At 44.4% G+C, this 26,626-nt stretch overlaps 1 protein-coding gene and 1 pseudogene across 2 annotated transcripts in view; one reads left to right on the forward strand and one right to left on the reverse strand.

Annotated features, from left to right (window-relative positions):
* LOC119178784 (sterile alpha motif domain-containing protein 3) overlaps positions 1–26,626 on the forward strand; it is a 61,839-nt gene that overhangs the window by 11,723 nt on the left and 23,490 nt on the right. The window contains exons 2-3 of one of the 2 annotated variants that reach the window (XM_075871792.1): positions 21,416–21,513; positions 22,836–23,030. In XM_075871792.1, the coding sequence (XP_075727907.1) occupies positions 21,416–21,513; positions 22,836–23,030 (293 nt within the window). The remainder of the gene's footprint in view (positions 1–21,415; positions 21,514–22,835; positions 23,031–26,626) is intronic. The other variant, XM_075871850.1, reaches the window with a different exon arrangement.
* On the reverse strand, positions 11,792–13,150 carry LOC142768986 (uncharacterized; annotated as a pseudogene).

The following is a 26,626-nucleotide window of genomic DNA, read 5'->3' on the forward strand; positions in this document are numbered from 1 at the left end:
ATTTTTTTTCGTCGAAGGTCCCCAAGAAAGTCCATCATCTTTAAAAGTTGCTACTACCATCTGCTCAAGCTAACTCAGCATTTGGCAGCTTTATATCAGATACTAATTCGCTCCATATCAATAAAACCAGCGCAGGATTGCGCTTCTGTGGATGATGAGCTTTTTACAGCTATAAATATATTAAACTTAAAGGGTTGATTTTTCAGGTGAGCTTATGGTTTATTTTAACATGAATGCATTAAAAAAAAAAGCAACTAGCTCGAAGGGAGAATTAGGCGCAGACAGAGCACAGACTGAGAATTTACTGAAAGACAGTCATATATGTAAGGTACGATCATCTCCTGCAGGAAAAAAAAAAAAAAACATGGAGAGAGGTATACAAAAAATCAAATGGGCTCTTTAAAACCAAGCTTTATGCAATGGTGTTCTTCCATGTAATCTGATTCCATAGCATGACACGCGACAAAAGTTTCACAAGGCCTGCTGAACTCAGTTCATTAAATAAAAAGACCCCTCTGACCTTGGGCCCCACCTTGTTTTCGTATCAGGAGAGCACTCTTGTTGGATCCAGCAAACATTGGTGTACAAGTTGATTGGTTGGTTTATTGGGTTCAACATCCCATAGTGACCAGGTTTACGCCATAGTGAAGGGCTTAATTTCGTCCCCTTGGAAGTCCTCAAAGGGATCATGAATTACCTCTTGTGCTAGTAAAAGAAAACATGCAGACAAAAGCAGCCACTCTATGCTGTGGACAGCTCTGCCAAATCTTGCCGTCATGTTTGGCAAGCAGAGTTAATAAGTAGAATGCAATGTTTCCACTTTCTTAAGCACCCTCTTATCACAGAGGACTGCACTCAGCTCTTCGTAGGGCTGTCATAAAACAGATCTTTCCTCACACAACAGACTGCTGCTATTGGTCGATAGCTGGCATAAACCATAAGTGGAGTTTGAATCAGATGCGCCTCTTGCCACAGTCTGCTAAAGCAAATTATATAGTTCATGGCCGTTTGTTGTCGTGTGGTCCAAAAAAGAGATGCTTGTAGGTGGCGGGGCAAGCTGGAAAGCATTAATAAGGCGTTGATGACTGCTGTCAGGGTGTATCTCCTGCTCATGGGTCAGTCACCCAGCCGGAGTACAAGAACGGTAGAATGCCTTGAGGTCGTTGCCTAGTTTGCCGGACCTGACGTCCTGCCGAGAACCGTCTGTCATTTACCTCTGCGCTACCTCGAACCATCGCATGCACACCGCGGCACGCGTCGCACACTTCGTTGTTCATGGCCCCCACACGGCAACCACTTAATTGTTTTTCGCACCTGTATCATGACAGTGGCACAAATCAGAAAAATAACCTCCACGTTGGTAGCCACTATTTTAGAGCCCGATGGACTCTCCACTCACATGAAAACTCATCGCATTCTTTTGCCAACTTCTCCTCCCATCTGTCGCTCACTGTGATTGCACATTCAGAGAAATACCGAGGGGCCTTGGTGGCTGCTTTATATGGCGGCTAGAGTGGAGGAGGGCAAGGATTGTTACTGGCGATCCCAACAAGTCGCAACACTGATGTGCTCTGAAACCACATCTTGAAAGAGCATGTTAGCTTCGGTCGCGGGACCGAATCCCGGCTGCGGCGGCTGCATTTTCGATGGAGGCATAAAAGTTGTAGGCCCGTGTGCTCAGATTTGGGTGCACGTTAAAGAACACCAGGTGGTCAAAATTGCCGGAGCCCTCCACTACAACGTCACTCATAATCATATAGTAGTTTTGGGATGTTAAACCCCACAAATCAATAAATCAATCATGTTAGCTTCGCCGGCATCCTTGAAGCACCCGAGACGTTGCATAAAGGGAAGAATTTACTTAACTTTCAAGAAAACACAAGCCACACAGGCTACTAACGCCACGCAGGCGAAACAGCACAAGCGTCACTCAGTCACGTCGATGTCTTCTTTCACTATGAAAAGGGGCATGTGCATTTCTAACAAGCAATTGTACTTCGTGACGTGCACTCAATGTCATGCAAATGACCTAGCTTCTTTTTCACAAGTCATCCCTTCCTGTGTAGCTTCCAGTGCGCTCGTCAGGACAAAACAAGAGAGAAATAACAGCACACAATAAATTCCCGCAACTCAACTCAATCTTGACAGATATGAAAAATTGCTGCGGCAATCGTGAATGACAATGAACTTTGATACTAAGGCCAATAGATGATTGCTTGGAAAAGTAGTTCAGGATTTCTTTCGCACGCACTGACATCGCACAGAGCACCTGTAGTGATGCACAGCTACATTGCCAAAAGAGTAAACTGGTTGCAAACAGCCATGTTTTCCATTAAAATCTTCTTCATCCATGAAATATTATAAGCAGCATGAAACTTTTCAAACGAGGCTGTGGTGACATCAGCCACTGTGTAAAAGTGGCAGTACAACAAAACCTTTTTTACCAGGTAAGCAGCAGCACCTTGACTTGATCTCCTTAATTGACCATACTTCATTGACTGCTGAAAGGCCCGAAGCCTGGTAAGCATGGAGCTCAGTTATCCCCACAATACCAGCATGAAAGTTAGTCAGTTGCTTGAAAAATCTAGCAGATATCTTTACATCAACACTATCTGATAAAATATTTGTTGCAATCACAAAGTTCCAAGCTTTCATAAGAAGACATGAGTCACTAGTGTTGGTTTCAATAACTACATCTGAAAAAGCTATGCAGTGAAACTCTTGTCCCTGAAAACCTGGAAGAGTAGGCCCAGAATCATGTGGCTTCTTCAAAGTTACTTGCTTTTCTGGGAGTGCTGTTTTGAACACGTCGCTCTGACTGCCCTCACACAAGCGCTTCACGACTTTGAGACGTCCCCACTACGCCACCGATCGCCAAAGAGAGGGAAGACCCCTCATCCCCCTTTTTATCTGGTTCCCTCTTGGCTACGTGTCTCAATCACTTTCCACATACAGGGATTCGTGCTGGGGCCGGGAAGTAAGAGACGTCACGATCTTTTCTTAATCATTGACGCATTTAATTCAATAGCAAGTGCAAATGGCGTACACACATACTGTCCGTGAACGGCATCTCTGTTACACGAAATTGTAACACATCAGCAAATACTCGCGACACGCGAAACAGGATACATAAGCACAGTAACGTTGACAATACAAGGCTGCCTCAATACAGAGTAAACACACGACGACACAAATGATAAAGTCATTAATTAATAAAATCGCACAATGTCTCAATATGCCGCATCCCTTCCCGCAAAGCTCGTTTAAGTAAGGGAGGTGAAGTTCGTCTCACAGAATGTCCATGTAGTCGGGGCCTCGGAGTTGGCTGCTCGAGTCGGGGCCGAAGGTTGGTCCTTGGCGTCGAGGTCTGATCTGTCCCCTTCCGTCGCTGTGTACTTCTTTTTCTCCCCTCGGAATGACTTTCCTCGCCTCTCCCCTTCCTTGACCCGTGGCCGCTTTTCTCGGGTTCCGACTCCGCCCTACCGGGGCACCAAACCAATCGCCACTATCGACGCGGCATGTTATCTTGTCAGTCTGAGTGTATCATCTTCGACGGTCGCCCCCGCGTGCCACACCAGTAGAAAACCCTCTCCCAAACAAAGCCAAGCAAGTAACAATGTACAAACTCAAGCCTCAGAGAGAGAGATGGGCGAGCTGTCCCAAGATGTTTAATTATGGGCGAACAATGGTCTCGATGCTTCCGACAAAGTCCGGAGTTTGCAGTGTTGTGCCGAAATGTTTTCGGTCGAACCAATTGCCCCGGTTTCTGGTACTTGATGAGCCGATGTCCAAACCGAGGCTCAACGTCTCCATGCAGCTCAGCGTCTCCCGCGAAATTCTCCGTAGCCGCCGCTTCTTCGTCATTCAACGCCGCGGGTGGCCATTTGCGCAGAACGTAGTAATGAGCCCTGGAGCCACGGAGGCTGACGGAAAGTCAGGCCGGACCCGGCACAGGTGCTGCAGCAGGGTCGCATTCCCCGAACCAACAAAAGGTGCTCTGCTGCTCCCTCATGCCACAAATCTGAAGGGTGCGCGCGGATTATTGCCACTGTACACTGTCACACTGTCTGTAGACAACAAGGCGCCACACGGTCCTTGTGTTTGTACAGGGGGGGGGGGGGGGGGCGCGAGAACTGTAGAAATAATCCTTCCAGGTACTCCACTCCGGAATGCCCATTCGTTACACCGAAAGTTTTCTTTTCCTTTTTTTTTAATGCATGGGTTTAAGAAACGAGCGTAAACATCTTGAAAGGACCGGGGTTCAGTCCGTGTTTGCGGGGACGTCACAATCTCTTCATCTTGCAGAAGAATTTTCCCAGCGGGGAAACTCAAACACGAGAAATACGGGCGCATAGCGCCTTCGGGTTGCACAGCGAAATTGAGACATTGCGGCAATCTTAGGAATACGGTATGCGAACACAGCACACTTGTGATTCAGCCCTGACGGCAGCGCGTCACTGAGAGGAACCAATCTGTGATTGTCGCTGAATCATCACCCACCACGAAGCATTTTGATTCCGTGTTTCTACCACGCACAACACACTTGAAACCTTGAGTATCTCCGCAGAAACTCGTGGATGACGCGTGGTCAAAGCGCACACTGGTCACAGCTGCTCGTCGGATGGTTTGGTACGCAACGTTCAGTCATGTGTGCGGAAGGTTCACTACCACGCGAGCACATCACACACTTCGCCTGCAGTGTCCACTCTCGGCACAACCGAACACAGGATACACGCATTTCAATATGCTTTCATTCCACACATGCACAAAATTTTAAGATTTTATCGAACATCTCAACCCAAACGAAAATCGGGACGGCGGGAGAACATAGGTCATACAGGCAGCAATACTTAATTACCCTCGTGTACCATCTCCTGCCCGGCCTCTGCTGCACCTGTCGGTGAGGGAAAGCGACCTCTAACGCGAATTGCGTGTTCGGATTAGCTGAGAAAGGAGCGTATATGCTGTCCTATGCAACTGTGACATTGGACGTTGTACATCAATACAGATCACAACCCCCCCTGCCTTCTAACGAGGCGCGACACTTCCGTGCGGGGAGACGCCGTGAAACCATTTCAATTTGAACTTTCACCTCGCCTCGTCGATACCCGGGCTGCTTCATCTCTTCCCACAAGCCAGCCCTCCCCGCCTCCTAACGAGGCACGACACTATTGTGTAGGAAAAACGCTGTAGCTTGTCTGTTATCTTTACTTGTCTCATCTCATCACCTGTTGTGCAGTGTCTATTTAGGTATCTCGACCAACCACCTCGCATAATCTGCCTAGCTTGGGCCACAGAGGCCAGTCACATATCTTGTCTATCTAAACCTCACCGTTTCCCAGACCAGTCCCCCTCGCACCCTCTCTCCGACCCGCGGCGAGGTCTAGGTAACCTCACATTCACTAACTCTATGTTCCTCCCCTATGCCATAGGTGAAATCGATTCCAGGCACATCATTCGCTCAGAGGCCAACATCAGATATTGCGAGCAACACAAAGCCACAATAATCAAATGAACTACATGCCCTCTTCAAAATCCAATCTTTGAAACGAAACAGGTCTATAAGCAAAAAAAAATCCACGAGGGGCGAAAAACTTCAACACAGTGCTCACACAAAAGTAATGAAAGTAGGACATGGGTGAAAACATAGGGATCAAAATAACAAGCACCATGAACATTTATGACCCCAACACGGCAGGTGGCCCAAGATCCTGGCTCGCCTCTTGCCTACCTGTTCGTCCGCTGTATGGGTGGGCCATACAGTTGTCTCTTAAACTAAGGTGGATCGGGGACAGGACCATGGCTTCTAAGGGCGTATCTAGGACTCGTGTCCACTGCTGGACATACGGGTCGCTGCGGCTGCTCTTGTAGTATTAACGTATTAACTCCAGCAGCAGTTCCGGAGGTATGTTAGGCATGTTCGCGTTACCCGCCCCGACGGCTAGACTGCCGAGTGACCATGCCGAGGACTCTGGTCGGCTACTTTGCTCAAGTTCGGCACGTCCCGAGGGATCTGCTCGTCGCAGCCTGTTTGGGTTGATGACCTTGCTTTCGCGCGTTTTGATGTTACGCACGCGCATGGTGACGAACGAAAGACGCTCAATGATGCGATACGGTCCAACCCATTTGGCGGCTAGCTTCCTGGCCAGTCCTCGCACGACCGCGCTGACCCTGGTATAAACACTCTCTCCAACTTTAAATTTCGGGTCCCTGCGGGAAGGTCCAAGCCTCTTTTCACGCAACTCTGCCGCAGAATGGAGCGTGGACGAAGCCATGTTGTGAGCTCGCTGAAGCCTCTGTGTTAGCTCCGCGCGGTAGTCATCGAGTGTGCCGTAGTGCCCCTTTGGTTCACAGAAAGCCACCCCGGGCACGACGGGGTCCCTGCCAAAGAGAAGGTAGTAAGGGCTGTCTTTTGTGCCTTCGTGGACGGCGGTATTATAGGCGAAAGTCGCGAACGGGAGCCACTTATCCCAATCCCGCTGGGCCTCGCTCACGTAGTGGGACATGATCCTAACGAGTGTTTGGTTTAGGCATTCGACAGCTCCGTTACACTGCGGGTGGTAGGCAGTCATTCGTAACCTCTTCACACCAAGCACGTCGCATACCTCCCTCATGAGTTTACCACTGAAGTTGGTGCCCTGGTCTGTGAGGAGTTGCAACGGGGCGCCATAACGCAACACTACGCCCTCGACGATTGCCTTAGCGATCGTGTCCGCCTTCTGGTCTGGGAGTGTGAATGTTTCCGCAAATCGAGTCAGGTGATCAACAAAGACCAAGATGTACCCATTTCCGGATGTCGTACATGACAGCGGTCCCACAATATCCATTGCAGTTCTCTGAAACGGCTCGTGTACATCAGAGAATATTTGAAGTGGAGCCTGTTTTCGACCCTTCGGTACCTTCCGGAGAATACACGACTTGCATCTGCTACAGTATTTGACCACGTCTGCTTTCATCCCTAACCAAAAAAATACCTTCTTCAATCGCAACAGGGTTTTCCTTATTTCCAGGTGTCCGGCTCAAGGTAAATCATGGTGTACTCTCATCAGTTGCCGACCATCGATCTCGGTACGACAATTTTTCCGACGTCTGCGGTACTTCCTTCCTTTAGTTTCAATAGTCCGGCGCTGTCTAGCCGATACCTCTCACAGGTGTTGTCTGTGGAGTTTTTGCATTGCTGGATCACCTGTTGAAGTGCCTGATCCCTACCCTGTTCCTCACGGAAATGAGCCTCATCAGACGATGGCGTGAAATCGACCACACCTGCCACACCCACACGGCTTAGCGCATCGGCGTTTTGGTTCCGCTTTCCTGGGCGATCTACGATGTCGAAGCGGTACTCCTGAAGGAGTAAGTTCCAGCGCACCAGTCTCGAGCTAGGGTCCCTCACGTTCATGAGCCACCTGAGAGGCTGACAGTCATTAACAATTCGGAAACTCCTACCGTACAAGTAACACCTAAAGTGACGCACTGCCCTAACGATGGCCAAACACTCTTGTTCAGTCGCGCCATACTTCTGCTCCGCCGAATTAAGCTGGCGGCTTGCGTAGGCCACTGTGTGTTCAAGTTCGTCATGGACTTGAGATAGCACCACTCCGACAGCGTATTTTGACACATCCGTCGTCAAAATAAATGGTTTTGAGAAGTCTGGAAACCGCAGGATAGGTGCCATTACAAGCAGCGTTTTCAGTTGCTCGAATGCCGCCTGGGTGCCTGCATTCCATTCGAATGGGCTCTTGCTGGTGAGGTGGGTAACTGGTTTCGCTACTTCCACAAATGAAGGAACGTGCCTCTTGTAATAGGACAAGATTCCCAAGAAGTGTCTCACCTCGGTCTTGTTTTCAGGTGGTGGGAAATCTCTTACGCACTGTACCTTCAACGGGTCCGGACGAACGCCCTCTGCGGACACGATGTGTCCCAAGTATTTAACCTCCGGCTTTAGAAACTGGCACTTAGCTTGTTTCATTTTCAAGCCAGCCGTTCGCCCTCTCGAAAACACCTCTCCGAGGTCCCGCAGATGGTCCTCGAACGTCTCGCTGTATACTATGATGTCGTCTAAATAGACGTTGCAAGGTTTGCCGAGTAGGCCTGCGAGGATCACATCTGCGGTTCTCTGCCAGATGGCCGCACTGTTTACAAGCCCCATGGGCATTCGGTTCCACTCGTAATGACCGGAGGGGCTGTTGAAGGCTGTTTGTTCTCTATCACCAGGCTCCATCTCAATTTGCCAGTACCCGCTGGCCATATTCAGGACCGTGAAATATTTCGCCGTCCCTAGTTGGGCGAGTGTTTCGTGGACATTGGGATATGGGTCAATGCGGGTAACTTTGTTGAGGTCCCTGTAATCGTCGACAAATCGGTATGACCCGTCCAGCTTCTCGACCAGCAGTACGGGTGCTCCCCAGGGGGAGGTTGAGTGCTAAATTATTTCGGCTCCCAGTAAGGAGTCTATCTGTCTTTCCATTTCTTCCCTGCGCGCGAAAGGGATCCTGTATGCCCGACGATATACAGGTGCCGTCCCTCCGGTGTGAATGCTATGCTTGATAGCTTCGCATCGCCCCAAGTCTGTTGTTCCTGTTGAGAATATTGACTGATTCTGCACTATCATGCTCTCCATCATTTGTCTCTCCTTTCCGTCGACGTGCGACAGATCGAACATCTTCAAGAGATCTCCTTCATCAACGGGGCCTCCCCCTGCTCCCTCAATCATCGCGGCCGCGTGGTAGGCTTCCTTGTCAACTAAGAAGCCGACCACTTTATTCTTAGGGAGGTGGATCTCCTTCAATGTTAGGTTTGCCACCCTTACTGGCAATACGCCGTCTTCCCGTGTGGTGGTCAAGGTAGGTACTGCAGTTAATCCGTTTGTTTCTAGGCCACTAACTTCGACAACCTTGGTTTCGCCTGGGGGCACCGGGGTGCGAGCTCGACCTGCCAGCACGCACTCGCATAGTGGTGGGAGAGTAGCCTTTTCGATCAGGGAGACAAGATTAACATTACGCGACCTCAGTGTACTGTGGTTCATTTCGCCGGAACTAGATTTTTCGGCTGGCCTGGGCTTTTCAACCCAATTGGTAAATGGGACAGGTTCGTTGCCTATTCTCAGGCACCCCTCACTCAGCAGGAGGTCGGCATCTTGTTCTACTAGAATGTATTTGCCAATTATACTATCTGCCCGTAATGACAGTCCGTCTCCACAAATGAAAAATTTTGCCTCAAACGTGTTTTTTTTTCCATTTTTACGGGTACTCTAAAACGGCCGAAGGTGTGTATAGGGTCACCAGTTATGCCAACGAGGGACATTTCACTATCCTCTTTCTGCAATGTCTCCTGCCACCTCTCATCTATTTCTCCCAGTGCGCAGCTCTTCACAAGGCTTACCTTTGATCCCGTATCTACCGGCAGCCTCAGCGTACCCTTCCCCACAGCACACTCAACGACCGGATTCGTCTCCCTGCAAAAGTTTACCACTGCTATTGACCTCCGCCTGTCGTGGTTACCAGAAGAGGCCGCACCTAGTTTTCCTGAGCCGTCGACTTCGGCAGCGTCTCCTTGCTGCCACGGTTTTTCGACGTACGGCGATCACCATGCGTGTTCCACGGTCGGCGTCGGCGGTACCGGTCGAATCTCGCCAGAAATGGCCAAAGCCATCGCAGTTAAAACATCGACCGGAAAAAGGGGGCCGCCTTGCGTTTCTTTGCCCATCCTCTCCGACGGGGTCGCGTGACCTCAAACTCTCCTCTAAGAGTTTTTCCAGGCGGTCGAGGCGGCTGGGCATTTCGTGCGCATTCGCGTTTTCGTCGACATGCCGAACGGGTACCGAGGAGCTCTGTGAAAGTTTTTCGTTACGTTCTTCCTTAGCTGCTACGTCGATGGCCTCATCGAACGATTTGCGGTCGCGAGACAAAACAAATCTGCGGATCGGATCCCTTAGGCCAGTTAGGAACTGCGATAGCATTTGCTCGGCCAGAATTTCGCAGCGCAGCTGAGTTTTCACCGGCTCTTCGCCAGGGTGGCACTCCCGAGCAATCGTACGCAATTTGCGAATGAGCGCGCTTCTTCTCTGGCATTTTGTCTCGCGTTCCTAAACCTCTCCACCTTGCTGCTAAGGGGTTCCGTGTCGAACCGCTCGAGAGCCAAAGCTCTGAACTCAGAAAAGGTTGACGCTGCGGTGACACTATCGTCTCTCTACGCAAAATCATGTGCGGCGTAGAACATCTTACATTGCGCAATGCCAATGAGTTGGCTGTCTTGCCATCCCCCCATTCTACCAACCTGTTCTAAAATTTGCAGGAAGTCCCTAATGTTCGGACGTGCAGTGTCTCCCGTGAACGAGGGCACCATGTTTCCTAACATCAAAGCGCTCGTTCCTAGCGCACTCCCCTGAACCACCTGCGTAGCCTGTTCATTCATCGTGCCTTCTCTCCTTCCCTAATACGAGGGTGAAATCTCGCGCCGTTACCCCAGCAGTAATCCCACCGCTGCCACCACTTCAGACGTCCCCACTACGCCACCGATCGCCAATGAGAGGGAAGACCCCTAAACCCCCTTTTTATCCGGTTCCCTCTTGCCTAAGTGTCTCAATCACTTTCCACATACAGGGATTCGTGCTGGGGCCGGGAAGTAAGAGACGTCACGATCTTTTCTTAATCATGGACGCATTTAATTCAATAGCAAGTGCAAATGGCGTACACACATACTGTCCGTGAACGACATCTCTGTTACACGAAATTGTAAGACATCAGCAAATACTCGCAACACACGAAACAGGATATATAAGCAAAGTAACGTTGACAATACAAGGGTGCCTCAATACAGAGTAAACACACGACGACACAAATGATAAAGTCATTAATTAATAAAACCGCGCAATGTCTCAATATGCCGCATCCGTTCCCGCAAAGCTCGTTTAAGTAAGGGAGGTGAAGTTCGTCTCACAGAATGTCCATGTAGTCGGGGCCTCGGAGTTGGCTGCTCGAGTCGGGACCGAAGGTTGGTCCTTGGCGTCGAGGTCTGATCTGTCCCCTTCCGTCGCCGTGTACTTCTTTTTCTCCCCTCGGAATGACTTTCCTCGCCTCTCCCCTTCCTTGACCTGTGGCCGCTTTTCTCTGGTTCAGACTCCGCCCTACCGGGGCACCAAACCAATCGCCACTATCGACGCGGCATGTTTTCTTGTCAGTCGGAGTGTATCATTTTCGACGGCCGCCCCCGGGGCCCACACCAGTAGAAAAACCCTCTCCCAAACAAAACCGAGCAAGTAACAATGTACAAACTCAAGCCTCAGAGAGAGAGATGGGCGAGCTGTCCCAAGACACTTTAATTACGAGGGAACAATGGTTTCGATGCTTCCGACAAAGTCCGGAGTTTGCAGTGTTGTGCCGAAATGTTTTCGGCCGAACCAAATGCCCCGGTTGGTAATACTTGATGAGCCGATGTCCAGACAGAGTCTCAACGTTTCCATGCAGCTCGGCGTCTCCCGCGAAATTCTCCGTAGCCGCCGCTTCTTCGTCATTCAACGCCGCGGATGGCCATTCGCGCAGAACGCAGTAATGAACCCTGGGGCCACGGAGGCTGACGGAAAGTCAGGCCGGACCCGGCACATGCGCTGCAGCAGGGTCGCATTTCCCGAACCAACAAAAGGTGCTCTGCTGCTCCCCCATGCCACAAATCTGAAAGGTGCGCGCGGATGATTGCCACCGTACACTGTCACGCTGTCTGTAGACAACAAGGCGCCGCCCGGTCCTCGTGTTTGCGCGGGGGGGGGGGGGGGGGGCCTGCGAGAACAGTAGAAATAATCCTTCCAGGTACTCCACTCTGGAACGCCCATTCGTTACACCGAAGGTTTCCTTTTCCTTTTTTTTTAATGCGTTGGTTTAAGAAAAGAGCGTAAACATTTTGAAAGGACCGCGGTTCAGTCCGTGTTTGCGGGGACGTCACAACTTGCTAAAGCGGTCGATTTGGAGATTTCGAGTTACGCTTCAATTGACCCAAAAAGTTCTCACACGGGAATGCTGAAAATGAGTCAAGAAATGGCCAAACTTCTGCACATCATCAGGAAGGTGCACAAGTGCATGTACATTGCACACGTAAACACCCTCCCCATAAAGACGTCCAGCATCAGTGACAAACCCTCGGAGAAGATTTTTGGCATAGTTTAAGTGCAGGTGGCAAAGCTCAGGGCTTGCGAGGATAGACAATGCCACACTCAGCTTCATGAAATGCTGGTAATAACACTTTTCAATTCGCCCTGATATCACCACAGGTCCAAAGTAGAATAAAAAGCTTCGAAACTCTGTGGCCTTCCATCTTTCCAGTTCGCAAAGACTTCGGGGCTTATGGGCCATTTCCCAAGGTGTGTGCTTCTGCAAATCTGTTAGCATCTCTGATATTTCATTCTGCACACGTACTAGAACCTTTGACCTATGAGGTACTCCACGGACCCAGTAGTCAAGCAGTTTCCTCACAACACCTAGGCACACAAGGTGCATGTAATCCAGTGGAAAATCGCTAACCATGCCAATTTTTAACTCGGTCAATAATGAGTGTCCACGATGGCGCTCTTCCTGATCTTGGTTCAGAAATGCTTCATCAGTTCGCAGTGGATTATTGAGCTCTGGAAGGATTACTTTCCGAGAGCTTTTAGAATAGACTCCTTCTTGAGTGCATCTCTTGCAACTGTAATAGCCCCTATGGCTCTTGATGCACTTCAAGAATGCCCCTGCAGGTGCATCACAGACAAATGCACGTACTTAAACTGTAAACTTTTTGTCACCTTGAGTGAAGCCTTCCATTTCCAGCATGCTCACTTCTGCAATAAAATCACTCAAGTAGTCCTGGAGGTTGTCAGGTTTTGTGTTTCTAACAAACAAGGCAATGACAAATGGCTTGACAACACTGGACTCTTCAACAGATGCCAATATTGGCCAGAACTGTTTGCTTGAACTCTTTGCAATGGGAAGCCCATCAATATTTATCAGAAGTGCAATGGTATCACTTGTGATGCTGCCTGCTTGTATCATTTGTTCTAGTGTTGATTTAATACCAAAGTAGTGGTATGAACCAGATGTCCCCATTTTTCTTAACGCGCAAGACCTCGGTGTCCCCATTAGGGTTTGTGAGTCACTGGGTAACTTCAGGTGGTGCTTCTTCAATATTTTCAGCAGCAGCGTTAGATGAGATGCACAAGCTTTAGTTTCACAGGCCCAAGCTGCCAGCTCGCTGGCCAAGCTCGGCTGTTCATCATAAGTTCTTTCAAACTCAATTTCTGCCACATTGCTGGCCAATCTTGGCTATTCTACAGCTGACCTGCTTGCAAAAGCATTTGTAGGGTTGACATGCTCTTGATTTGAAGCCTCCGTGACATCACTGCTTCTGTTGTCTACTTCATCATTTGCGAAATTCTTATCCTGTTCAGAAAAAGATGAAGTTGCAATGTCTGCAAAGTGTTCGTGCATACATTCAGCAACTCTTCTTTTTCTCTACCAGTCGCCGACATCTTGTAAATGTCTCCGGTACCGTTTCATATCTGCATATGATATAGCGAGTGTTTTCAATTTAAGTTGACACACAAAGAAAGCTAATAACTACTGCAGTAACACGAGCTAAAAAGGTGATAATATGGCATGCCATAGAGAAGGGGGTGCTCAGGATTAATTTTGGCCAGCTGGGAATCTTTTATGTGGATTGAAATGTATAGCTTTGCTTGTACTTAGCCTCTTTGCGATGCGGCGGCCGTGGCCTCGACTTTAGCAGCATGACAGCTGATATACAGCCATGGAGGGTAAAGGGAGAAGTTCAGGGGAAAATGGAAGCTTGAAGACATGAAAAATTTGCGAGCACGGGGTGTCGTTGGAGCGAGCGTTTCGAGAAGCGACTTTGTTTCAGCCTGGCAAAACCTTTCAAAATGTTGGCTCCAACAACACCCCGTGTGCAATTATTTCTGCTCTTCACAAACTTAAAGGTTATGCAAATGTCACAAAAGTACTTCTGGTCACAATCGAGCCCGATCATTTCTCGATCGCAAAAACGGTAACACAAGAGCGCTTTTGATCGCAAACAATTGGCCAATGCATCGCATTACAGCCTGATCCGAATCGAGTTTGGCGCAGGCATCGCACAAATAGCGATTGGACCTGATCGCGATTAAAACTGACTGTACCCGTGTCGCACGAGCAGTTACTATCGCAAAAAGGGCCGATCTGGATGAGGCTTAAGCCGGATTAGGTGCTGCTACTTTGACACCTCCAATTGTGATCAGCCCCTATCGCAACGCGATCCAACTTTCAGATTGTGCTGTGCCAAACTCGATCCGCGGATTGGTTTTTGTATCATCATGGTTTCGACGTACAGGGTTGGTCAAAAGTTCTTAGTCCACTATCCCATGTATTCCTATGGCAGCGTGGCCTGGGAACTGTTCACCCCTCCTGTACTTTTGTGTCAGCCACGGCGTGGTACCGCGTGACGTTGGTATTACATGCATGCAGTAGTTTCACTTCATCGAGAGTAGCAGCTTTAAAGTGGAATGAACTCATTTATGCTTACCTTCATATACTATCTTCACAAGCATGAACGAAAAGTGCGCCGGTCTCGTCGTCATGATCGTCTACGCTCGCCAAGGAAACAGGAGGAAACACGAGCCAAAAAGAAAGACGCTTTCATGGTTGCCAACTCGAGCCAACACATAGAAAAATTAAGTGCTGCATCTGATTAAGACTGCTAGTGCTGCAGCAAAAAAAAAAGCATTTACAAAACAAAACAGATCATTGTTCAATATAGGAAGCTTTTGTTATCTAAATAAGATATGTTTATTTTTGTAAAATATTAGTAAATTTTCACTAGCACCACCATCTCAGTTGAGCAAAAACAGAGGTAAAAACGGGGCTGCACCTGTGAAGTGGCTTAAATTGTAAAAAACTAGGTTACAATCAATGTCTTGTTACAGTAGGTAGAACCGTAAAGCAAGATGTGCTAGAGCTGCAATGACCCATTGGCGAAATTAGCATCGTAAAAGATCGTAATGATAACAAATTTCGATTTCGATGTGGGGCATCGTCTCGAATCGTATGGAGTGTGTGTGCATCATCTGCAAAACTGTAGGGTTCGTGTTGCGACATGTATATACACCGGACGCTGACATTCGTCGCACAGTTTGCCTTCACAGATCTTGAGACTCTCAGCGCTCGCCTACTGTGCTTTTGATTTGATCGCGGAAGGTGGTTGGTGCGTTGATCGATGCCAACCTGTCCCACCTTACGGCATGTTGCCTGGAATGTGCTAGCTGTGTTCAGCGTGTTACCAATTAGGTTCAGTTCGTGGTGCGGCCCAGCAAGGGTAGGTAGCCCAGCTGCACACTGCCTTTGCGCGCTGTCTTCATGCCTTGCATTCATGATTCACTGAAGCGGCGAAGACAAGAATGTGCCCGTTGACCATATTTTGTTGGTTGCGATTTCATGTCCGTGCACGGATTGACTTTCGGCAGGACATTTCATGAATAGTGTTCAGCTATTTTTTTGACCAAGTGGCCGACTGCATGCAGTAGTACAGCCTACGAGGTGTGTTACTCGCACACTTGTGTTACGTCTCACATATGTAGCTTCCCTGTTGCTGTTCTGGCTAAGGAGTTACATTAGCGTAATGCTTTTCACGGGACGTCTCATTTTTGGCCAAATTCATTCGGGCTGTGCTCCAGATGAAATGTAGAAACTAACCTCATCCTATTAACGCAGTGCCTACAATCCTGACCAAGTTGCTATATCTTCATTAATTTGACACAATTTCAAGGTGCACATGACAGAGACGGTGTGAAATCTGGTATTGGCTCTTACAAGAGCAGACTGCAAACAGAGAACGTACATGACTGCTCATGTTGAATGTTCTTACTGCTCTGTTTTCTTTTATGCACTGAAATTTGAACAGCCAGACTACTTTCACTGTCATGTCCTTATGTTTGGCTTTGTACCAGACTACTTTCACTGTCATGTCCTTATGTTTGGCTTTGTATAGTTTTAATAATAATATTATCGGGGCATTTACATGCAAAAACCGCAGTATGAATATGAATGCACGGTGGCAGGGAGCTTTAGGAATTTTTAGGAACTATCTGGTGTTCTTAAACGACATTGCACTACAATTGTTGGAAAGCTTAGCTCGAACGCTCCGCAGCGTATCTTGGACTGGTTTGACTGAGGCCAGCCGCGAAACACTGGGCACTGTTGCCAAGATAATAGCTCGGTAAGCTTGGATTGTATGTCGGCATGCATGCATAACACCTCGGCAACAAAACTCAAAGCTGCGTGGTGCTGGTGTCAACCAAACTGCTTCAGGACATGTTGTGGAGCATTCGAGCTAAGCTTACTGACGACTGTACGTGGGCCTCTGGCATTCTGCTTCTGTCAAAATGAGCTGTAGCTTTGGCTGCTGATGTTGAGACGGTGAATAAAAACAAGCCAGAATGAGGAGCATTCTTTACATTCTCACGCTACCATACTTGTTAGGAACAGTAATTCTTACTCAGATCAGAAATGTTTTGACATGTTAATTATAAAAGCTCCATAAATTACCTCAGATTCTGGTGGCTGCGGAAACTATAAACAATATTTATATTGCTTCTAATGCAGTGACATACAAGAATTGGCAAAGCTTGTACTAAGCCCCTTAAGGCTTGAAACAGCAAAACTGGACGATTGTGAAAACTTATCTGGTTGCTTCTAGGCTTTAGCTAGGTGATGCTAGGTTGTTTTTACGTTGATTCTTAGATCAGAGAAGCCCATAGACAGTCACAGGCACGACACGGTTATTCAAATTCCAGAGACAAAAACTCGCCCTGAAACTGAGCGTCCACACCTCTTATAGATCGACAGGCACGTCTTTAGCACAGGCCTTCCGTTGCTTCGGGGGTCTTCTCGCCGCTGCTGTTGCCTTTCTCATTTTCTAGTATTTTCTCATAGGGGCTCAGGGGTCTTCGGTTTGCTGTGCTTTGAAGCAATTTGTTGGGCTAACTGTTGCCTTCATCATTATTAGTGGACCAGAGGCGAGTAGTGAGATTTTCCCAATTTCTGTCACACATACCCGTTTATGATGATGACAGTTTTCTGGTAGGCTGCACAGAGGCACATACCTGTTACAATAATAGTTTTCTGCCACCGACTCGCAATTTCCTAAACAGCTTCGATGATAGGAGTCTAAAGGATCGCAAAAGCCTGGTGAGGTCATGCTACGATGTAGTCTCTCAATTATGTTAAGTGTCTTGTTTTTTTTTAAATTACCAGAATCTAAACGTCTTCTGAAGTAAAATAGCTAACAATACCCACAAAGCTTCTGGCTATTTTCATTATAACTTGCATTTTGCCCCTCCATGAGTCAAATTTTTTAGATTACAAAATATGAATTGGCTCAAAATTATAGTAATTATCTGCAGTTTGAACACAGCCCAAATGAAGTCTATGGAGCTTGACCTAAACCGTGAAGTTATATTAATCTGTTCCAATTACTCTACTGTTACTCGTACTGTAGCAGCTAGTGTTGCTTAGATAAGGATTAACCCAGGCATGCATAATGTATACCTGCAATGCACAATCACTAGAATGTACTTGTAGTACCGAATGCATACATTTCAATATAACTTCCAAACTGCTCATCATACTTCAGCCCACACACATTACCAGAAGGCTGTCGACCTACCTCTTGTTTGCACCACGACCCACTGTTGCTCCTTTGCTAGACCACCCAGGACTGGAACGGTCTTTCCAAGAGCATCAGCATCATTCAAACTTAGATAGCTTTAGCAAAGTCTTAGAATCTTTGTTTTATTTACAATAATTGTTTGACTCACTCCCGCATGTAAAGCATTGGGACCTCAATAAAGAAATTGCATTACTGTTTTGACAACCTTTTGTGAGTCACCAGTGTTTTTGAAAATCAGTAGGGCCATGCAAATTTAAAGCATCATTTGCCCAAGTCACACCAGCACTCCCCCACCGCAATGCACCCCCCCCCCCCCCCCCACTAAGACTTTACTCATTCATGCCGACGTCAATGGTAGTTTGGCTATTAAAGTACATACCACAGTGATGTGTGAAAAACTTGAAAGCTACTACAAATACATGACCATAAGACAGCTGTGCATGACATTTCAAGCAGTAAAACCAGTTCGTAAGCATGCATAGAATAGTTGCAATATCAATTGAAGAATAGCCACAGATTCACTGTACTATATGTTATTCTAACTATCATTATCTGGTGTCACTTAGCAAAAACCAATTTTATTTCTTAAATGAAGTAGTGTTTTCTCAGTATGTTTTCTCTGTACATCATGAAATATTTCTCTGCAGCTAAATTTCTTGGTTAATGGGCATTTTTGGTTAATAATGATGGTAAAATATTACATGAACATTAATGGAATGTTTACCTGTTATGTTGATTTTTTGTGCAATTTTAACATTTCTTTAATGTTTGAAATATAACATTCAATGTTCAATGTTTTGTTTGAATGTGGCACTAATGTTCCATATTCAACGTTATTTTAACAGTGTATTTCTAATATATATTTAACGTTTTACATACAACAAAGAATGTTATACGTTTCATGTAAAACGTTCAGACAATGTTGTTTAAAACATAAAACGTTTCTTCATTCGCAACAAAAATACAATGTTACTTTAATGTATTGTGCTACCTGGGGTATAAAAAGCTACTCCAAAATAAGTGTCTTTGTTCAGTAACTGTCAGTTAAAACAATTAGAACAATATCTTTCACATGTCACAATGATTATGACAATCAGCTTGAGACGTGTGATAGAAGTTTAAAGCAATTATACAGCTTGAAGACATTATATAGTAACGGTAAATTGACCTGACTACTTGTTATGAGTGGACAAAATTGGCGCGCGAAATTTTTTATAGTGAAGTTTTCATTTTCTTGGCATTTCTACCTTGCTACAGTCCGTATGATATGTGGTCTAGTGCTAAAAGTAAGGTACGTAGCACAGTATCGGCTCGCTTTGCATAGCATTTAGTTTTTTGTTTTGTTTTTTCGCACTGAAATGCCGCTCTTCCAACATATAGTATCGAGATCTCGCATTTTCTTGTTTTTTTTTCGCTAAGTAGATATTCAGTTTTCTTCTGTCGTTTATATGTTTTTTTAGTATTTTATGTAATGAACTTATGAGAGCGATTCTACGAGTACCTGAACGAACGCACTGCCAGCACGAATATGTATTTCAGGTGGTGCAGTGGCCTTTTGTGTTATTTATTTGTCATTATTTACTTATTCTTCAAAGGTGGTTGTTTTGTTTTTCTCGGTCAGATCACTGTACACAACATTTGTTCTCGGTGGCCTTATTCTGAATATCGTGTGTCAATATTCACAAAATCGGAAAACATACGTGACGGTTTAAACCGCGTCGTTTTTATATTACACCTTATATATTATACAGACGCGTCAGTGTGTCTACGTTTTGTGAGTGCCTCGTATTGCGGCGATACGACGTCTAATAATAAACATGCGATCACCGGTGTCCTCTGCGATTCCAGGAGGCGTCATTTCCAGTCTGGCAAAATAAAATTGTAACAAAAGCGCAAATCTGCCGTGGACTTGGATTTTATATAGCCGAGGTGGCAAATACAGCCATGCAGTCTTTCATTCATAGCAGAAAGGTTGTTGATTCACCGCGGTAGCTCGGCCAACTTCGCTATCAGCTCTAGCAAACTTTATTCTAGGCACGAAAAAAAGAGAAAATTGCGCCACTCAACTGAAGCCACGCCTCCATGCGCCATTGCACCTGCGCAGGCATGCGCCGATGGTGGCTCACGCTACGCTTCGCCACCTCCCCCCCTTTCCCCTATTCTCGTGCCTTCTGTTCACCATCCTACCCTGTCTAACTTCTTGTATGCCTTTGAATGCAATATACGCTGCATTTTAACCAGTTTTTGGCAGTTATTTAATAACAGTAATTGAATTACATTTTTCGTTTTGAGGATCAGAAATGAATTACTTCAATTGAGTGATCTAAACAAGCTCATTACTTTCTCATAAACTTCTTTTTAAATGTGATGACCAATTATCTTTGAACAAATTGCACCAGGAAAGAAAAGAAAATAACAAGGACAGGTATGATAACCCTTTATAACTGCCTATCTCAAGCAGTACTTGTCACACGTGTTTGTACCAATATCACCAATGCTAAGTGACACTTGTTAGGCCTGATATTTTGCTCCTTCTATCACTAAATTGTTGTTAATTGCCTTGCTTGCAATTTTCCACTCTAGATGATGTTAGTTGTCTCTCAAGTATCGCATTTCATGCCTTTAGGGACTGTTTCAAGTATAGCAACAGTCACTTCATAATCCTGCTTCGCAAGAAGAATATTGTTGGTGGCAGTGACGCTCCAAGAAAAAGAGGTGCTTCTTGAAGCAGCACAGTAACCAGCCTTAGTGACGACATGGAATTGGTGTCTTGAACGTTGTCTTTACCCCAGATATTGCTTCAAGTGACAATAGAGTTTTTGTGTGACACCATATGCATATACGCTTCGAAATCTATCGCACAAACAGCGACATTTAATCATGAAAGCATTTATTACGACAAAGCAACGTCTAGTTGTGCTCTTTTCAGTGTGTCACCATGCACTTAATCAAACAATTACTTAGGTTTTCAAAGCATTTTGACTTTTTGTTACCATAATACATATTGAAGGAAAACCACCTTTATTGTGGCAGTCCTTTTCTGCTTTAAAATGATCTGTCAATAGTAAAAAGAAATAATGATGTAATATATTTTCAGAAACAGAATTGCATGAGAAAGATTGACTGCCTAAAGAAATTGGAAATATTAATACGTTTTTCGGAAGTTAACTTGGCGCTAAAGAGTTAACGTAAGTGGCTCAGGCATTGCATCGAACGAGGCCATGCCACAGAGAACAGGAATAGCATCTGAACCCAAATTTAAGCCTTGAAATTTGTTGAAAGACGACAGCCTTCGAAGCTCCAGACGAACTATTGTCAATGCGATTTCATTACTTTTCGGAATTGATGTGACATGCCTAGTTCATAGGTGTAACAGTTCAATCATAACAAGGCACAAGACAGAGTGCGGACTTTAACTAACTGGTTAATTGAAGTCAGCATTGCCATTTGTCTTGTACTCGGGTCATTACACATACGAACTAAACATCACCAACTAGTATTGCTGTAGATGTTACAAAAATGACATATCATTATTTCATTCAGCTTTGATATAGCAATTTAAATTAATTTTAATAATTTCAGCATCATAACTTGTAATGTCATTGAATTACTCATTAGGATTAAATCTGTCATGTCTAGTTGAAACAGTTACTGCTGCTTTTTTCATTGTGCAATCCTAAGTAAAAGTTGTACACATGCTTCATATGTAACACTTACAATGCTTATATTTTTACAGGTGTATGATGAGGACTTCAGTACATTTGTTGATGTCACAGACGACTTTGTGATTAAAGACAAGTTTAAGGTACAGCTAGATGAAGTGAGTGAATACTGGTGAGTCCATCATCAATAAATTACAGCATGATATATTCAACGAATTTTTGCCAGCTATTGTGCCAGTTTTGCTACTAAGATTTCATGCATTAGTAAGCTTGAGGACATGAGCTTAATTTCTTATCATGATAGCTGCATTTAAGAAGAAGTAAAATGCATAAACGACCATGTCGGAATAGACGCTGTATTTTTTTCGTTCAATTAAACTATAGCGGCCAGAGCTTTTTAGGACTTCTTTGTATCTTCTTTTTTAAAAAAACCCGAAGAGTGGGTTTTTCTCTCTGTCTATCACGCTTTTCATGTGCTTGGTTATTTGCTCTAGTGTCATGAGTGTTTTTCTGTATGCAGTGTAGGCGGTTGCTCGTTTTCTGGCTTATATACACACTTTCTTTATGTGCCATTGCTTAGATCTGCTACAACGTGGCATCATTATTCTTGAAGGCACATATCGAGTGCATAATTTGAGAAGTTTTACTTTAAATATGTTTCATAATTCATGTGCATTTTTTGTTTCCACTAATTTTCTAAAAGATCATAACCAGAGGTTAACCAAAGATTTGAGATGCAAAATGAGCAAGGTAGAGCTGTCTTCTTTATATATTTACTCATTATTTTTCTTTGAACCATGTGTATTTGCTAAGTTATATTTGCGTTTGAGCAAGTGCTCCCAGAGATTGTCATTTTTGTGGATTCTATAGGCACAGTAATAAAATGCATTGGTAACGGAATAGTACTGTGGCATTAGTAACTATACAAAACATCTTGTAAGTATACACATTTCTGACATATGTTCTGTTGTAAAATATTCACCATATTTAATTGGGTGCCATAAGACAGCCGATCTGTGTTCTAGTTTTAAAGTGGAGGATGCAAACAGCTTTATTTCTGAAGCATAACCTGCATTGCCAAGTTTATGGCTCTGCAGGTCAACTTTAGAGCATTTGGCAGTCCTCTGTATCAATATGTTTCATCCTCACACGAAAAATCAGTGTTGCTGGGTCTGATGAATTAATATGAATGAAGGAGATTGTGTTGTGAGCACCTTTTTTCCCTTTCATGTTTTAGCAATGCTCTGCAGCATAGTATGAAACCAAACACTTGATCAGTCAAATCTTGCTAATGTTTTCTTGCTTTCAGCATATCATTTATAAAACATGCCCTCAGCCCCCCAAGAAAAATAATGGGCTGTTCTTGATTCTTGTATGTAAACCCTCTTCTGAAAAGTTAATATTACTGTTAATTTCTCCCCGTCTTATTAAACTCAGAAAATTTTTAACTATGATTTTGCTGTTTTACCATTGTTATACAACCTACTTTTTTAGGGTTGCTGATGTTCTGGACATGGTAGAAGTGGCACGACTGCCACCACAAATAGGCCCTGTATCTGTTATGTACACACTCCCACCTGTGCCACTGGACATTCAAATGGCAGTAGAGACACACCAACGAGGAATGCACCTTGAAAAGAGAAGGCGGGTGATTGAGTGGCTGTTTCGTGACCTCTGCTCTTATGGAATGTGAGACACAATTTCATGTGTACTTGTGTGCATGTTTTTCACACTAGCATTGTTATATTATAATGCAAAGTGGACTGTGGCACTGAATAACAAGGCCAGTGTCCTGTTGGGCAGTCTTTAGTCTGAATGCTGTGTGCTTTTATCATGCATATATGTGTGGAAAGTTCTGCACCTGTAAGCCTGCGGTGGTGTTCATTCAGCTGTGGCCAGAGTGGATCGTTATAGCTCTGGTGGCTTTCTCTAAAACCTAAATTAAGGTTAATCAATTCTGGAAAATTAGTTTTGCTGTTGGATGGTGACTGCTATGATATACAAGCTAAAAAGTTGGTTAAGAAAGTCAACAGTAGACTTAATTGAGATAAGGCACATTTTGCTGCATTTGGATTTTTGTAGCCATGAGGAAGCCTCGAGGTACTCATCCTTGAGTTTTACTATAAAAAGCATGAGCACTCAGCGCAATACTACTGAGAAATGCTACTCTATTGGGTGCAGTGCTTCAGCATATCAACAAGGTCACAAGGTTCATTCAGTGGTCACTTTTTCCTTTTGTAAGAAGACAAGGCACTCAAAACAAGAGCGGCTGGTTTTAGGTTTGTGAGCTCAAATCAGAAAGCGATAATTGTACAGTTTTACGGGTAATAGCAATTTTTCATATTTGTAAGCTGGCATGTGGCTTTAATAAAGGCCACTTCAACTTTTTTTTATTATTTAAGTCAACCTGCTAGACTTACTATTTTAGATTTAAACTAAATATTTTTAATGAATCTGCTGTTTCTAAACATATTTACATCATTACCTCCACCAATGTGTTATTCGTTACCATCAGCACCTCCACCACTTTGTTAAGGCATTTATTAGCCGGCAACCAGCGATCATACGCTACGGTGACAGTCACAGCCAAGCACGGACTCCCAGCGTGAGCGGCGTCCTTGTTGGGTAGCCCTACTAAAAGGTACTCAAAAGTTCGACCCATTTCAGAGTTCGAAGGCTTCGCTACAGCATTTTCAATATGTACAACTAACTCATTGAAAGAGCAATAAAGCAGCTGGGTTATGTAAAACAAAACAGAAAAAATTAGGTTACTTTTAAGGTTGTAACGTGGTTTCACAAAACAATAAACTAATAATTGCTTCATTTGTACCCCACTCTCTCCCTCCATTGCTATCAATTTTGATAGTACGCCTTTGGAATAACAGTTAATCGAAGCCCTCATGCAGGGTATGATATCATGGTGCTTTTATGTACTTATGTTATTTATGCACTTGCTGTTTAACCCTCTCAGACGCCACATATGAAGAACCGTCTCTAAATGTGTCAAATCACTACATTACTTCAAGGCACTCAATATTGCATTGAAACAAGAATAATGAGCTAATTGAATCTATGTTACTATATATACTTGGCTTAATTAATTTGTAAATTCATATGTTTACTCTGAAGTAATTAATAAATACTTTTGTCATAAACAAAACCGAATCTCAGCCTAGGAATATTACATAGTTCAAATTAATTTTTGGTCATGGCCATTTGGAGCAAAAAAAATTCTGCTTTCATATTGGGCTTGCAGAAAGTGGCATGTTGCACAACTTGTTGAATGTTCTTGCCTTCACAAAAGTGATCTTGTGCTACAGTACACTGCAAAATGATATTTAATGATGACAAATTTATTATGCGGGAGGTTTAATTCATCTGAAGTACTATATATATCTTGCTCTTTCTTAGCCTCTACTTGATGCAAGTAGCAAAAACTAGTGGTTTACACAATTGTGTACATAGCGTCTCATAGGGTTAAGCACTCTCTTGATAAAAAAGTAGGACGTCCTAAGAGAGCACTGATATAAGGTTTTGCATCTCATTTTTTTTTTTGTCTAACAAATAGCTAACGACCTACTTATCACGGCTGTAAATGGTGTTTGCTTGAACTTGCAATGCCTATTTATTAAAAGAACGTTTTATAGTGCCGAGTTTTTACTTCAGTTTCAGAGAATGCCGAGTGAGGAGGAACCCAGAGTGGTTTTCATGTAAACATAGCTGTCTATGTAAGCACACAAAACTGTGCTCATATGAGCACTGCATCGATAACACTTTTTAACGAAGGCTTCCTGTATGCTGCTATAATCTTCAAGATAAATAAGTGTCACTACCCCCCCACCCCAAAAAATAAATATGCATCACTACCCCCCCCCCCTAAAAAAAAATAATAAATGCACTGCCGTGGCAGCCTTTGTATGCCTGTGCAAGTCTACCCTTTCTTTCTGTTGTAGAGGTCTGCTTGGAAAGACTGCTCACAAGGATTGTGGCGACAACACAAATGCTGTCATGACTTGGCGTAACGCAGGCAACAACACATAAGAAATAAAAAAAAAGAGAGCAAATGAGAAACACAAAAGGAGAAAGGAAGAAAATCTAAAATAAAGAGAAAGAAAAAATGAAATAAGAAATTAAAAAGAAAACTGAAAAGAAATAAAATAGGCTGCCCAGCTTCGCACTTTTGTCAGGCTTGGTACCACTAATGGGAAGCTTTAATTTTTAGAAAGTAAATTGAGTCCATGGAAAACTTAGACAGCTTGGCATCAGGAAAAGCCGGTCATTTACAAATACCAAGTGAGTTCCTGAAAGTGCTAAGTGGCTTGGGCTGACTGGACTTAAACTTGGGGATGACTGCAGAGATATAGAGCAGGGACCTAATTTCATGTTCGGGAGTACTACATGTGAACATGCATGCGTGCATAAAGGAATTTCGTTTGACGTGTGTTGCAGCTTCTATGGCTTTGAGTCAAATATTTGCATATGAAGATCTAAGGCAAGTAACTGCTCCAAATGGTTGTTATGCACTGCTCCAAAGATTCTAGTTAATCCAGGAGCTATGGCAAAATGGCTCTGGCCAATCCCACCACTGATTAGGTGAAAAATGCAATCAAAATTTTTCTTATGAAATCGCTTTATAGTGCTGGTAAACAAAGTAGTGTATTATATTGGTGTTGTTTTCCGCTATCTCAAATAACCGAAACATTTGTGCGACTTTCTGCATGTGCATGTGAAGGCCACTTGCTGTATCTGTACAGTACACTGGATTTCAAGTCTAGTTATATTCTGAGTGCCTTCCTTGTAATTTGCAGTAATGCTATATTTAGAGCATCTACAGAATACAATGTGAAAAAAAAAAAAGGTGAATTGTTTCAGGCACATGTTCATTTTTCTAGACACAACCTAATGAGTACAACAGACAAGTAAACCAAGGAAAGCACAGGGGACATCATTTGTTTCTTTTGTAGCAGTAGTGTATTGATTATATGAGAAATTGAAGCTAATAGATGTGGTAAAAAAAAAAAACATCTTTGTCCTTTGTGGGACCCTAAGCCACAACCTCTGAATAATGGGTCTAATGTTCTGCCAATTGATAGATCTTCGAGCCCATAATTAAAAGGTTATGGATTTTAGTCCTAATAACGTCAAAGACGTTTTTCTGTTCACTTTAAGTGATTAGAATGGCACTATATTTATATACTGCTGGTTTCAAAACAACAGTAATATTTCTTGCCTTACTTGTCTGTTGTATTTGTGAGGTTGTGTCCAACTGTACAACAAAGTGCCAT

This window comes from Rhipicephalus microplus, chromosome 1 (assembly GCF_043290135.1).
Source record: "Rhipicephalus microplus isolate Deutch F79 chromosome 1, USDA_Rmic, whole genome shotgun sequence".
In the NCBI taxonomy this organism is placed as follows: domain Eukaryota; kingdom Metazoa; phylum Arthropoda; class Arachnida; order Ixodida; family Ixodidae; genus Rhipicephalus; species Rhipicephalus microplus.